The 12,561-nt window shown below is 48.0% G+C and overlaps 1 protein-coding gene across 6 annotated transcripts in view; it reads right to left on the reverse strand.

Annotated features, from left to right (window-relative positions):
* Positions 1 to 12,561, reverse strand: part of CLUH (CLUH binding protein of NUMT mRNA) — a 440,989-nt gene that overhangs the window by 162,972 nt on the left and 265,456 nt on the right. For 4 of the 6 annotated variants that reach the window (XM_086954524.1, XM_086954527.1, XM_086954525.1 and 1 more), the window contains exons 11-12: positions 9,902 to 10,128; positions 870 to 974 (exon numbers count right to left, since the gene is read on the reverse strand). In XM_086954524.1, coding sequence (XP_086810650.1) covers positions 870 to 974; positions 9,902 to 10,128 — 332 coding nt within the window. The remainder of the gene's footprint in view (positions 1 to 869; positions 975 to 9,901; positions 10,129 to 12,561) is intronic. The other 2 variants (XM_086954526.1, XM_086954523.1) reach the window with 1 other exon arrangement.

The following is a 12,561-nucleotide window of genomic DNA, read 5'->3' on the forward strand; positions in this document are numbered from 1 at the left end:
AAAAATTGCCTCTTTTAGAGATGCATTGAGCAACTCCATAATCAGTATCAGGGATGATTGTGCAAACTTCTGCAGCACGGTAACCGGAATGGGGTCTCCAGGGGAGCCAGATTTAAGATTCCCTAGAATCCGCATAAAATATTTAATTTCTAAGGGTGCCCAGAAATTAGGTTTGTCAGTATGCTCTACAGACAAATCAGTCTGAATGAGTCCAACACTGGAAGGAAGGTTGGAATTCCAGATAGCTGTGATGTATTATTCAGTGTAGATACTTGGAATGAGCAATAGATTTTTTCAATTTCGCACAAAAGAAATCTAGCAAGCTCCTCACATTGTGAAGTACTTAGATCAGGTGAAGCAGGTAAGCAATCGGAACCAGACACATTTTTAACAAGTTTGAATAATTGCTTGGGATTATTCTGTGTTCTAGACACAGCAGCTGTCACATAATCTGCACACGCAATCTCGCAAAGTGAATGGTAATTCCTTAAAGCTTTTTTATAAATTAATTTAGCCTCTGGGGCATATCTGTTCCTCCAAAGTCTCTTGGTAATTCCCCCATAGGAGAGTTTTTTAGAATAAAGTATATTTTAAAATATCTGTATTGCATGATTTTTTATTTACTTAACTGTGCAGCATATTTAGTCTGAACTGCACAGTGCTCAGATTTTATATGTTTTATTGTACTTCGAATCTTTTATGAATTTGCATATACATTTAAATAAAGATATCTATGACTCAGTACTATAGTTTTGTCATATCCTTCCCATACGATTCTATACTACTGCACTCTATCAAGAAGAGAGCTAAAAATATAAATGTAGTCAATTAAAAACAAAAAGAAAGGATTTCTGCACTAATGAACAGACCAGGTGAGAAGATGTCTGGATTGAAGCGGATGTCGAAGGACGTTTCACTGATGGAGCCCACAGCTTTACAAGCATTCTGGATGACCTCTCTGCTCTTGGGATCCACTGAGAAGAAAGAAGAAAATGTTATTTTACAAACAAACCCAATGAGTACTTTGTTAATGTAAACGATACATAGGACTTCAGTTGGAAGCAGAAATCAATAAGGGAGGATAAAATGGCAGTTAACAGACATGCAAAAGGTATTCATGCTTATGGAAAGCAACAAGCTCACGAGAGAGTGACATGATCTATATATATTGAGCTGCACTTCACACAGGAAACCTTGATTTCGGGTATGAGCGGACTTGTGGCTGTTGATATATATATATATATATATATATATATCTCTATATCTATATCTATATCTATATCTATATATATATTATCCCACTGAAGCATGCGTACACTAACAAAAACTTCTCAAGCTGACAAAAATCAATTAAGGGTACTGCTGGTACCAGGAAGATTTTCTACCATGTGCTTGGGCCATCCAGCGCACAACATAAGCACCACCTATGCAACCTTCTACTAATACAACTGGGATGGTTTTCTGAAGGTGGGTGTGCCCCTGCTCATCTGCTGTTACTAGATTTTAATTACAGTTTGAAAGGGGTGGGTGGAGGAATAAGCAATTTAGGACACTCTTTTTGGTGAAGCCACTAAAAGGTATTAAACATTTGGGGGACAAGGCCTGAAGACAATACCCCAATGTGATTGTTTTCAAATATGTTTCGTATGTTGCATATTTGATGGCATGTTCCTTTAGAACAGCCCAGCACATTCCACTGAATCAATAATCCTTTCAGTGGTTGATGATAAGCCTCAGGATTGCGACAATAATTCTACATTGACATTAGTCCTATTCAGCCTATCAGCGACCTTCTACACAGTCGACCATAGGGCAACAGAGGTTCATTGGAATGTGGAGCACCTCAAGGTTCTTCCCTCTCATCACATCTTTTTAAAATATACAATTGACCCCTGATTCGTGTGCTTAAAGAACAAGTTACTTACCTTCGGTAACGCTTTTTCTGGTAGATACTATATCTGCCTGTGGATTCCTCACCTTGTGAATATCCCCCTTGCGCCAGCAACATTCGGAAATTCTTTTTCGTAGCCTCGCGCCGACGTGGATAGGACGTCACAGAGACACGGCTCCGCTCGCGACTCCGCTGACGTCACCGACGCCTATAATAGGCCCACGCCGGCGTGATGACATCAGTTCCGCCTTTTTTCCGTGCCATCGAGGCACACGGACGGACCAATGACAGTAGAAATATACAAAGCATACACAGTATACAATAGTCAAGGCAAAACACACAGTGTAAAGCAAATGCAGGAAGCAAATGAAACATTTCCTTGACATCAAAATAAATATACATTACAGTACAATAACTCTGGCATAGAAGAGTGGACAACGGGGAGGCGGGTGGGTCAGTGAGGAATCCACAGGCAGATATAGTATCTACCAGAAAAAGCGTTACCGAAGGTAAGTAACTTGTTCTTCTGATAGGATACATCTGCCGCGTGGATTCCTCACCTTGTGAATAGAGTCCCACAGCAGTCCCCACTCCCGGAGGAGGGTGTCCACTCTTCTAAACCAGGAAATCCTGAAGGACAGAGCGCGCAAAGTGGCCGTCCCTCCTGACTTCCGTATCCAAGCAGTTATGCTTCGCGAAAGTATGGAGGGAAGACCAGGTTGCCGCCCTACAAATGTCCTCCACAGGAACACCTCTAGCCAAAGCAGAGGTAGATGACTTAGCTCTAGTGGAATGAGCTCTAATACCCTCCGGAGGCTCCTTACCGGCCAAAGAGTAGCAGATCTTTATGCACAGAACGATCCATCTCGATAAAGTCCTTTTATGGACCGCTCTTCCCTTCTTGCAGCCAGCAAAGCCAATGAAGAGTTGATCGTCCAAGCGACAGTCTCTAGTTCTGTCCAAATAAAAAGACACCGCCCTCTTAGGGTCCAGAGGGTGCAACCTCTCCTCCTCCTTGGAAGGGTGTGGGGGAGGATAAAAGGTAGGGAGGGTAATGGATTGACCAAGGTGGAAAGGAGTCACCACCTTAGGAAGAAAAGCAGCCCTGGTCCTTAGAACCACCCGATCAGCATGTATGGTGAGGAACGGGGGCTTGGAACTAAGAGCTTGAAGCTCACTCACCCTCCTTGCCGAGGTAATTGCAACTAGGAAAACTGCCTTAAAGGTTAAAAGCCTCATAGGACATTTATGAAGAGGCTCAAAGGGAGAGCCCATCAGAAAAGTCAGAACAAGATTCAAGTCCCACTGAGGTACAATAAAAGGGGTTGGAGGAAACTTATTTATAAGACCCTTCAAAAACTCAAGACAACAGGTGACTTAAAAAGAGAGGGCTGATCAGGCAAACAAATAAAAGCTGACAGCGCCGAAAGATAGCCCTTAACTGTGGCAACTGCCAGCCCCTGTTGTGCCAAAGAGAGAGCAAACCGGAGCACATCAGATAAATGGGCTCTCAACGGGTCAATATCATTCTCACCACACCAAACAACAAACCTAGACCATCTATAAGAATAAACAGTCTTAGTGGAGTCACGTCTAGCAGACAAAATGACATCCACCACATCAGGTGTGAGAGAATAGGAAATCAGGTTGCCCCGTTCAATCTCCAGGCATGCAGGTGCAATGTCTGGAGGTGGGGGTGTCGAACCTGCCCCTCCATCTGAGAGAGGAGGTCTGCCCTGAGAGGGAGACGGAGCGGCGGGTGAGAGGAGAGGTGGGGTAGATCTGTATACCACACCCTTCTTGGCCAATCCGGGGCGACCAATATAACTTGGGCCCGGTCTTGGCGAATTTTCCTCAGAACCCGAGGAATCAAGGGTATGGGAGGAAACGCGTAAAGGAGTTGATTTCCCCAACTCAACTGAAACGCGTCCCCCAAGGCTCCTTGCATCGGATACTGGAGACTGCAGAATGACGGGCAGTGAGCATTCTCGCGAGTGGCAAACAGGTCCACCCGAGGAGTCCCCCACGTCCGAAAGACGTGACGAACCACCTCTGGATGAAGCCTCCACTCGTGGTCGGAAGAGAACTGCCGGCTGAGACTGTCCGCACGTACGTTCAGAACTCCGGCCAGATGATTTGCCATCAGGCAAATCCGGTGGTCCTGAACCCAGGACCAGAGACGCAGAGCCTCTCTGCAGAGACACTGCGACCCCACTCCTTCCTGCTTGTTGATGTACCACATCGCGGTCGTGTTGTCCGTCAGGACTTGGATCGACTGACCGCGAAGGGAAGGGAGGAAGGCCTTGAGCGCCAAACGTATCGCCCGCAACTCTAGAAGGTTGATGTGAAGCAACCTTTCCTCTGGAGACCAAAGACCCTTGACCTCCAGATCCCCCAGATGAGCACCCCACCCTAGAGTGGATGCATCCGTAATCACCGTGGCCACCGATGGAGGTAGATGGAAAGGCTTCCCTTGCGACAGGTTGCCTTCCACGCTCCACCAAGACAGATCCGCTGCAGTTTCTCCGGAGATCTTCACCGACTCCCCGAGATCTCCGTTGTGCTGATACCACTGCCTGCGGAGACACCACTGGAGTGCCCTCATGTGCCAGCGTGCATGGTTGACCAGGAGAATGCAAGAAGCCATCAGACCGAGCAGGCGAAGGACCTTCAGGACTGGAACGACCGCTCCAGGGTAAAACAAAGGAATCATTTCCTGTATGTCGCGAATCCTTTGAGGAGGAGGGAATGCACGACAAACAGTAGTGTCCAGTACGGCACCTATGAACAGGTTGCGCTGGGAGGGCACCAGGTGAGACTTGGGTACATTTATCGAAAAACCCAACCTGAACAACAACTGAGTTGTCTCCTGCAGATGATGGAGCACCTTCTCCGACGACTCCGCTTTGATCAGCCAGTCGTCTAGATACGGAAACACAGGTATCCCCGATCTCCTGAGATGAGCTGCCACCACCGCCATCACCTTGGTGAAGACTCGAGGCGCAGTAGTAAGACCAAACGGAAGGACCGCAAACTGGTAATGCTGCGACCCAACCGTGAAACGGAGATACTTCCTGTGCGACTTCAGGATTGGGATGTGGAAATACGCATCCTGCAAGTCGAGCGACACCATCCAGTCTCCTTCCATCAACGCTTGAAGAACCTGAACAAGGGTGAGCATCTTGAATTTCTCCTGCTTCAGATAGAGATTCAAGATCCTGAGGTCCAGGATAGGACGAAGCCTGCCATCCTTCTTGGGGATCAGGAAATACCGGGAGTAGCATCCCTGACCCCTTTCCTGCTCTGGGACCACCTCTATCGCATCCTTTCGTAACAGAGTTAGAACCTCCTCCTGCAGAAGAGACAGATGTTCCCGGGTGCAAAAACCTTGACAAGGAGGGTAAACAGGGGGGAATTCCCGAAAGGGAAGGGCATACCCATTTTCTACAAGATTGAGAACCCAAAGATCTGACGTAACCGATTCCCAATCCTGTAGAAAATGGGTAAGCCGACCCCCAACCGGACCCACATGATCCTGAATAGCGGATCTAGGGCTGCTTTTCTGAGGCAGGGGGGTTGGAAGAGGTGGAGGAAGAGGAAGGCTGACGTCCACGAGGACGCGCTCTTTGTTTTCCCCTGTACGATCTGCACATAGAATTTTGCTGCTGCTGCTGCTGTTGGCCTTGCCGGAAATTCCGAAAGGAGCGACCGAAGTCCCTGAAGCTTCTGCCGGAAGAAGTGCCCCTGATCTGGAGGCCCAAGGACTTCGCTGTTGCCCTACAATCCTTGAACCGCTCAAGAGCAGTATCCGCCTTTTTCCCAAAGAGACCTGAGCCTGAGGGCAACTCCCACTCTGGAGAGAAATCAAGGGTCCCAGAATCCGCTAATTCTTCAAAACAGCTCTCCTCTAGTTCACCTTCTTCAACGTCAGACTGAGAGCCCATATAACTCTGCTCCTCCAGAAGGCGTTGTGCTTCTCTTCTGGATCTCTCCTTTACACGCCTCGCAGCCGGATCCTCCAGCGGCTTCGACGGATTCGGGGCCGGCGCCGGTATCGAATCCGACGGCACAGAAGAATGCCCTCGAGGATAAACAGGAGCAGGCGACGCCGGAATCGGCGTCGACGACTTCGGCAAAGCCGGGAATTGCCAATGCGGCGTCGGAGCCGGCATGTAAGGCATAAACGGAGCCGGAGGATAGGAGTGAGGAACTCCCAGGCTGAAAGCCAAAGGACCCATGGGACCCGAAGGTGCACCAGAGGGGTACCACGCCCTTGAGAAGACACCATACATTGCGTTAAGAAATGCTGAAGGGTCCTGGCCTGGAGCAGGAAAGGGCGGCTGAAAACCATCAGGCCGGTCCTGAGGAGGGTTCGAATTCGGCTCATCCACAGGCGCAGAATCCACATCCTCCCAGGCCTCTTCCTCTTCTCGGGCCGGGGACGGCGCCGGAGACGGATTCGGGATCGGTGAAGCATTCGGAGCCGGAGATGGAGACCGCCCACGAGACCCAGAAGGCGAGGCCTCACCTTCATGCTCGGAGACTTCGAGGGTAACCACCTTCGAACGTACCTTCTTCGGTGACCTCGATCTCGACCCCGACTCCTTACCAGAGCGACGTCGGGACTCATGCCTCCTCTTCTTGTGCTTCTTCTTCGACTTCGAAACATGATCCGACGCCGACTTCGAAGACTACCTCTCTCGAGAAGCAGACCTCGACCTCGCCCTGGACTTCGACCTCGCCCTTCGAGAACGAGACCTCGACGACTTCTCCTTTCCAGCTTTCACCTTCGCAACCAGAAGTTTGGCTTCTCTCTCCCTCAGGGCCTTCGGATTCATCTTCCGACATGAAGAACAATCCTCCACATCATGGTCGGAACTTAAGCACCAGATGCAGTCTTCATGGGGGTCGGTAATGGACATCATTTTACCGCACTCCCTGCAGGGCTTGAAGCCGGTCTTCTTAGAAGACATTTTCGAAGAAACAGGATACAGAGAAGCAGAATTAACCAACAAAATGGCAACCATGTACCAGTAGGCTACAGAGATTCCCGATAACCGTTAGCGTCGACGACGCGGAAAAAAGGGAACTGATGTCATCACGCCGGCGTGGGCCTATTATAGGCGTCGGTGACGTCAGCGGAGTCGCGAGCGGAGTCGCGAGCGGAGCCGTGTCTCTGTGACGTCCTATCCACGTCGGCGCGAGGCTACGAAAAAGAATTTCCGAATGTTGCTGGCGCAAGGGGGATATTCACAAGGTGAGGAATCCACACGGCAGATGTATCTATCAGAAAACATGAATTGTACTTTCTACAACTATGCAGATGAGCTTCAGTTACTTTTTAGGTTAGACGACTACCCACTGTCTAAATAAAAATTCCAAAACACTATGCACTTTATCCATGATTGGATGAAAAGCAATCATCTCAAACTTAATGCGGATAAAACTAAGATTGTCACCACTAAAAGTAAAATGGTCTACTGGAATGCCTCATGTTGGCTCAGTGATATTGGAAATCCCCCACCCACAAAGAAATGATGGTCTTCTCATGGCTCATCTCCTACTTCTGTGGGTTGACCCTATGGGTCCCCTTCCACACATGCGCTGCCTGGGTGTGATAAGGAGTGAACAGGTTCCTCTAGAGATTCTGGAGGAGGAGGGGCAGTGGTGGGTCTGGCTTAGGTAGGGGAGAAGGTGGTGTGTGAGGGTTTGGTGAAATAGATGGTGTGGTGAGGGTGAAGTGTGTGTTGCTGGTTTTGGTGTGGTAGGCAGGGGCTGAGGTGGTGTTATCTGCTCCTTGCACTTCTTGTGCCCTGGGTGCTGAGGAGCTTCATATTAGCGTTTGTCCTAAAAAGTCAGCTTTCTTTTCATTGGATTGTGAAGAGTCGTGAAAACTGGCTTTTGCTTTGAAGGCCTTGCTGAGATTCTGTCAGTGTTTGTGATTAAATAGACTTTTTTGATGGGCATTGAGGTCCTCCTCTAGTATTTTGAAAAAGGGAGTCTCCGAGGTACTCCAGCAGGGTGATGAAGGAATTTTCAGACTCTACTTCCGCTCTGACCTTTCTGACCCGATGTTTACAGCTCCGAAGCGAAATGTTTGGGGCACTTTATGCAGGGTGAGGTCAGACAGGTACATGGATAGTGTGATGTTCCGAAACCTAATCTCAGTTCTGAATGGGGCCCCAAGGTTGAAAGTGGGCATCCAGCTTTTTTTCAAACCTGGTTCAGGGCTGGATGACTAACTCTCCTTGGAGCAGAGCTCTTTCCTACCACATGGCCTATTGCGATGGTGTGTTTTTCCTTATGCCCGGCTTAACACTCACAGACCTCAGATCATTCTTAGTTTGACTCCGAAGGGTTGTGCTCTCCGAGAGAGGGCTTTGACCACACCATTTGGGGCTGGGTGTGTGCTCTTTGACTGGTGCCTCCGAGAGACTCTGTAGCTCTCTCAACTTCAAGGCAATCCTCTTCCCTGAAGAGGTCTGGAGTGTCCGACAGGGATGCACACTGCATTCTCGAATGCGCCCAGGACTCTCTCTCCAGTATATGAGTCGCTCCATGCATCAGAAGGCCAAGCAGAAGTTGCAGTTCGATTCCTGGTGTTCTGGAGAAAGGAATAGGTTACAAACTTCGTGCTGATAGGGTAACAGGTATTTAGCATTGCAATGTGGGCAGAATCGAAACGGAGCCCACTTCATGTGCCTACATTCACCAAGGTAGAGACCTTGGCAAATAAATTTAGACCAGATTGAGTGTTGTCTATGGAGCTGAACACGCAAATCTGAGCGAAGGATGTTGTACTCTTCCGCTGGAACGGTGGAACGGTCGAGTCGAAGCAAGGCCCAAAGTCATCACGAGCAACAGCGTCGTTATCAGAGCAGTCACTTACCATGCCAAAACTCAATGGAGGAAAAGATCTCTAAGGGTGGAGTCGGTGCCCAGGCGCATTGGCGACTAAAGGAGTCGTCATTCTACATCTCATGGTTCGAAACTTCTTTGAAGAAAATCAACAGCTTCAACCATGCCTCCATTGATAGTCAGCTAAATGGGTGCAACGTCCACTAAGGGAATTTCAAGTTCAAGGCAGTAAGCTGTGGTATAACACAAGTTCAGGAAAAGCTCTAGTAACGATACCATGCTTTATTATAAGAGAATCCTACCATGGGCTAAACCTAGAGTGGGAGTTAAGGGTCACCGTGGGAGATCTCAATGTACAAGCTTCAGGGAGAGGTCGAAGTCCTGGAGAATAACTCCTATCTTGAAGGAGCTCACTTACCGTACTATTCTACACATGAAAATCCCAGAACTGCAGCGGAGGTAGGCACTATAAAACACATTTCTTCAGGATGTTAATAATATATACTGAAAGGCAGGCACACAAGAGACATGAAGTGGTGGTGCAGAATGGCCATGCACTCAAAGTAAACACAATGCAGGCAATTGGAGTGAGAGGACAAGGCAGGGGTAAGTTCTCAACTAAGAAGAACCCACACACAAGGAATTGATTATTTTCAAGAGGCCACACAAAAGCTATGCATCAAGGGTCCACCCGCCACAGTATGGAGAGTTTGACTGGGAGACTTGAACGTTTGGAGAAGTAGGTGTGCTATGCAGCCAGGTTTCAAGAGTGAAGTGTAACCGGCTTCACAGCCAACCCCATCATGGAGTAGAGTGTATCCATATAAAATTCTTGTAACCCCAAAATAAGGTCTGCAAAGTCCTTAAATTAAACAAGAAAAGCAGAATCCATGCATTTTACAGGAAATCAATTTTAAGACAAAGCTAAGGTGTACTTGAGATGGCGCGTTAAAAGATAACAGAATGTACAGAATTATAGAGTAAGTTTGTAATTATGATTTTTAAATCAATAGTAAACGGAGATATCAGATTAAATAATGTTAGAGCAATTATAGTGATTTACACCAGTGATTAATATTCAGCCATTCATATTAAGCTAGCACCCAAGCTGCAAGCCAAACATGAACTGCTGGTATCATGCTGGTGGAATACCTGTTCCATCTTGGGATGCCAGGTTGTCAGCCAGCTCCTTAACCTGAGCAAGATGTGCCACACTTTCCTCGACCTTACCATCTTCAGGTTCTGCATCTTTTGGTTTTTCATCCTGCGATCCTTCTGCTGTGAGGGAGATTCCATTCTGCAAAGAATTAGCGTTATCCCGTATGGTGGTCTTCTGCTGCATCAGCTGCAAGGCAGCTAGCTTCATGAACATGAGGTACCTATCAGAGAAAGACATGCTTTATATGCATCTGCTTCACATTGTTTACACAACTGCAAGTAAAGGGCAGGCTGACGTCTCTCTTTTTGAGGATTGCATTTAGTTTCTGCACACACCTCGTGCACAAATCTGAGACTCATGCGGATCAAATCAAACTAAGTTCCATCCCACTAAGCGAGCCACAAAATGCCAAATACTCAATACTACAAGACGGTGTATTGCATGGCGCCGAAATGGTAAAATGACAAACTACACCCAATGAGGAAAGAACTCTAGGCTGTGACTGTTTTAATAACAAATACAATGTAGAATAATCTTTTACGACTGGCATTTAGTCCTGAAGGAATGTTCATATGCCATCTGACCCCAGTGCTCTCAGGCTTACATACACAACGTATTTATTATGATCTGCTAAAGTGCAAGCCAGAGAAAGCAATGATACTTATCGGAATTTCGGTCTGAGAAGATGTATTTTTTTAAACAATCTTTATTGCCATTTTAGAAATTACTCCAACATAATGTTTCAAATATTACCTATATAAGTAGCAATATTGCAATCTATCCGGATCCAATTCACACTTTAACACAGTTATATCAGTTATGCCTCTCAAACCAAAACGCAACTCCCGTCTCCCCCCACCCAACCCCTTTGTGTCCCGAGACCATCTGGTCCTTCTTTTCAGCTCAATGTTCTTCAGCGGAATACACTACGTTACATCTATCTTATTCTCCGGTGCCCGGGGAATGTTGTGTATTGTCTCCCGCTTTCCCCTCCTCCCCTTGCAGATCTTAGGTCTGCAATCATCGCAGACCACGCCTGAGCATTATCTTCGAGTTTTTCATCCTTTCTAACTTTCTTCATACGGGTTAATTCAGCCGTCGCCCTTTCTTTCAAATCTCTCAACCAATTAAATAGCGCAGAGAGGTCGGGCTGAGCCATGAAATTGCCAATATGCGTTTTGCAAGAACCAACCCCAGGAGTACAAATTTCCTACTAAGTTTTTAGGTCGAGCAGACCTAAAAAGTTGCGAAGCATGCTGTCTGCGAAGACATCTTTTGTTGGCGTGTTCCGATGATTGTGAGACAGAGGATGTGCACGCGCTTTCCATCGGCGATTTCACCTCGTGGGCGCGCACGCCCAGCCCGGCGCCGTGCACATCTCCTGTTCTCAACATTCACCGCAAGTCAGCTTCCGGCCATCGTGCGCGTACACACACAGCCACACTCAAGCGTGCGCACACACACACGCATGCACACACACAGACACACGCACGCATGCATGCACACACAGGCACACACACACACACACACACGGACTTACGCGCGCGCACACAACACCCCTCCCCCCCCCACTCACCGGGTTTCCCAGGCTCCTCTTGTTCCGCGGTGGTGGCGGCATTACACACGGACACATTAATTTTCGGTAGGCACCGGGGGATTAAACAGCAGGGATTTCCTGGAAGTCCGTCCAAACACAGACTCCCACTGGCTCCTTGCCCATTACACAACTCCTCCCCGCCACATGCACCCAGCTCCTGCTTGCATTCCCGATCTCTCAGACACACCATTGACATTCCGCAGAGTCCCAGGCCTTGGAGCTCAGCTCCTCCGTCACGTCCGGCCCTCGCGCGCCACGGATTTCCTGGTGATTTGTTGCAGCTGAGTTCTCGCCGCTGTCCTCACGGGCTGGCGGGCAGGAAGGAGATAGGGGGAAGGGGCTGAAGGGATGGGCTCCTCCCCCCGCTTGTCACTGGAGCCCTGCTAATGAGGAGATGGGCTCGAGGATTAACCGCGTTAGGACACAGCCGAGTGACTGGGGTCAGCGCTCAGGCAGAACAGATGATTTTCACAGACTCTTCGCGTTTAGGGCGCGCAGAGGGGACTTATAGAGAAGCGGTGTATTGTGTATCCACGGGTTTTAAGAGCGAGTCCCTGTGTTGTGTGTGTGTGTGTGGGCCTAGGTGAATGCTGATGTGTTTAAATGCAAGTGTGCGTGCCTAGGGATGAATGCATGCTTCTTTCTATACGAATGTATTTGCGTTGATGTGTGTACTTCCGTTTGTCTGATTGCCGGTGCGTGTATCATTAAAGCACGAGTGTTTGCATGCGTCTCTGCATGCATATGTACTTTGTGTGTTTGCATGTTTTGTGCTAATGAGAGCATGGAGCACATCTGTGCTAGCACATGTCTGGTTTGTATGTGTGATGTCGCGTGTATGTTTGCATTTTGTTTGATCGTTTATGTTTTATCCTTACATGCGCGTGCATTTCAATGTTGTTCTCATGCGCACCATGAGCATTTGTGTGTTGTATGCATTAGGCATTTAAATCGGTGTATGAGTATTTTGTGTGTATGTTGTATTTGTGTCTGCATGCAGCAAGTCTGTGTTTCTGTAAGTAGGGGTCTGGGTTTTATATGTGTATGCCCATGTGT

This window comes from Lissotriton vulgaris, chromosome 2_1 (assembly GCF_964263255.1).
Source record: "Lissotriton vulgaris chromosome 2_1, aLisVul1.2, whole genome shotgun sequence".
NCBI lineage: Eukaryota > Metazoa > Chordata > Amphibia > Caudata > Salamandridae > Lissotriton > Lissotriton vulgaris.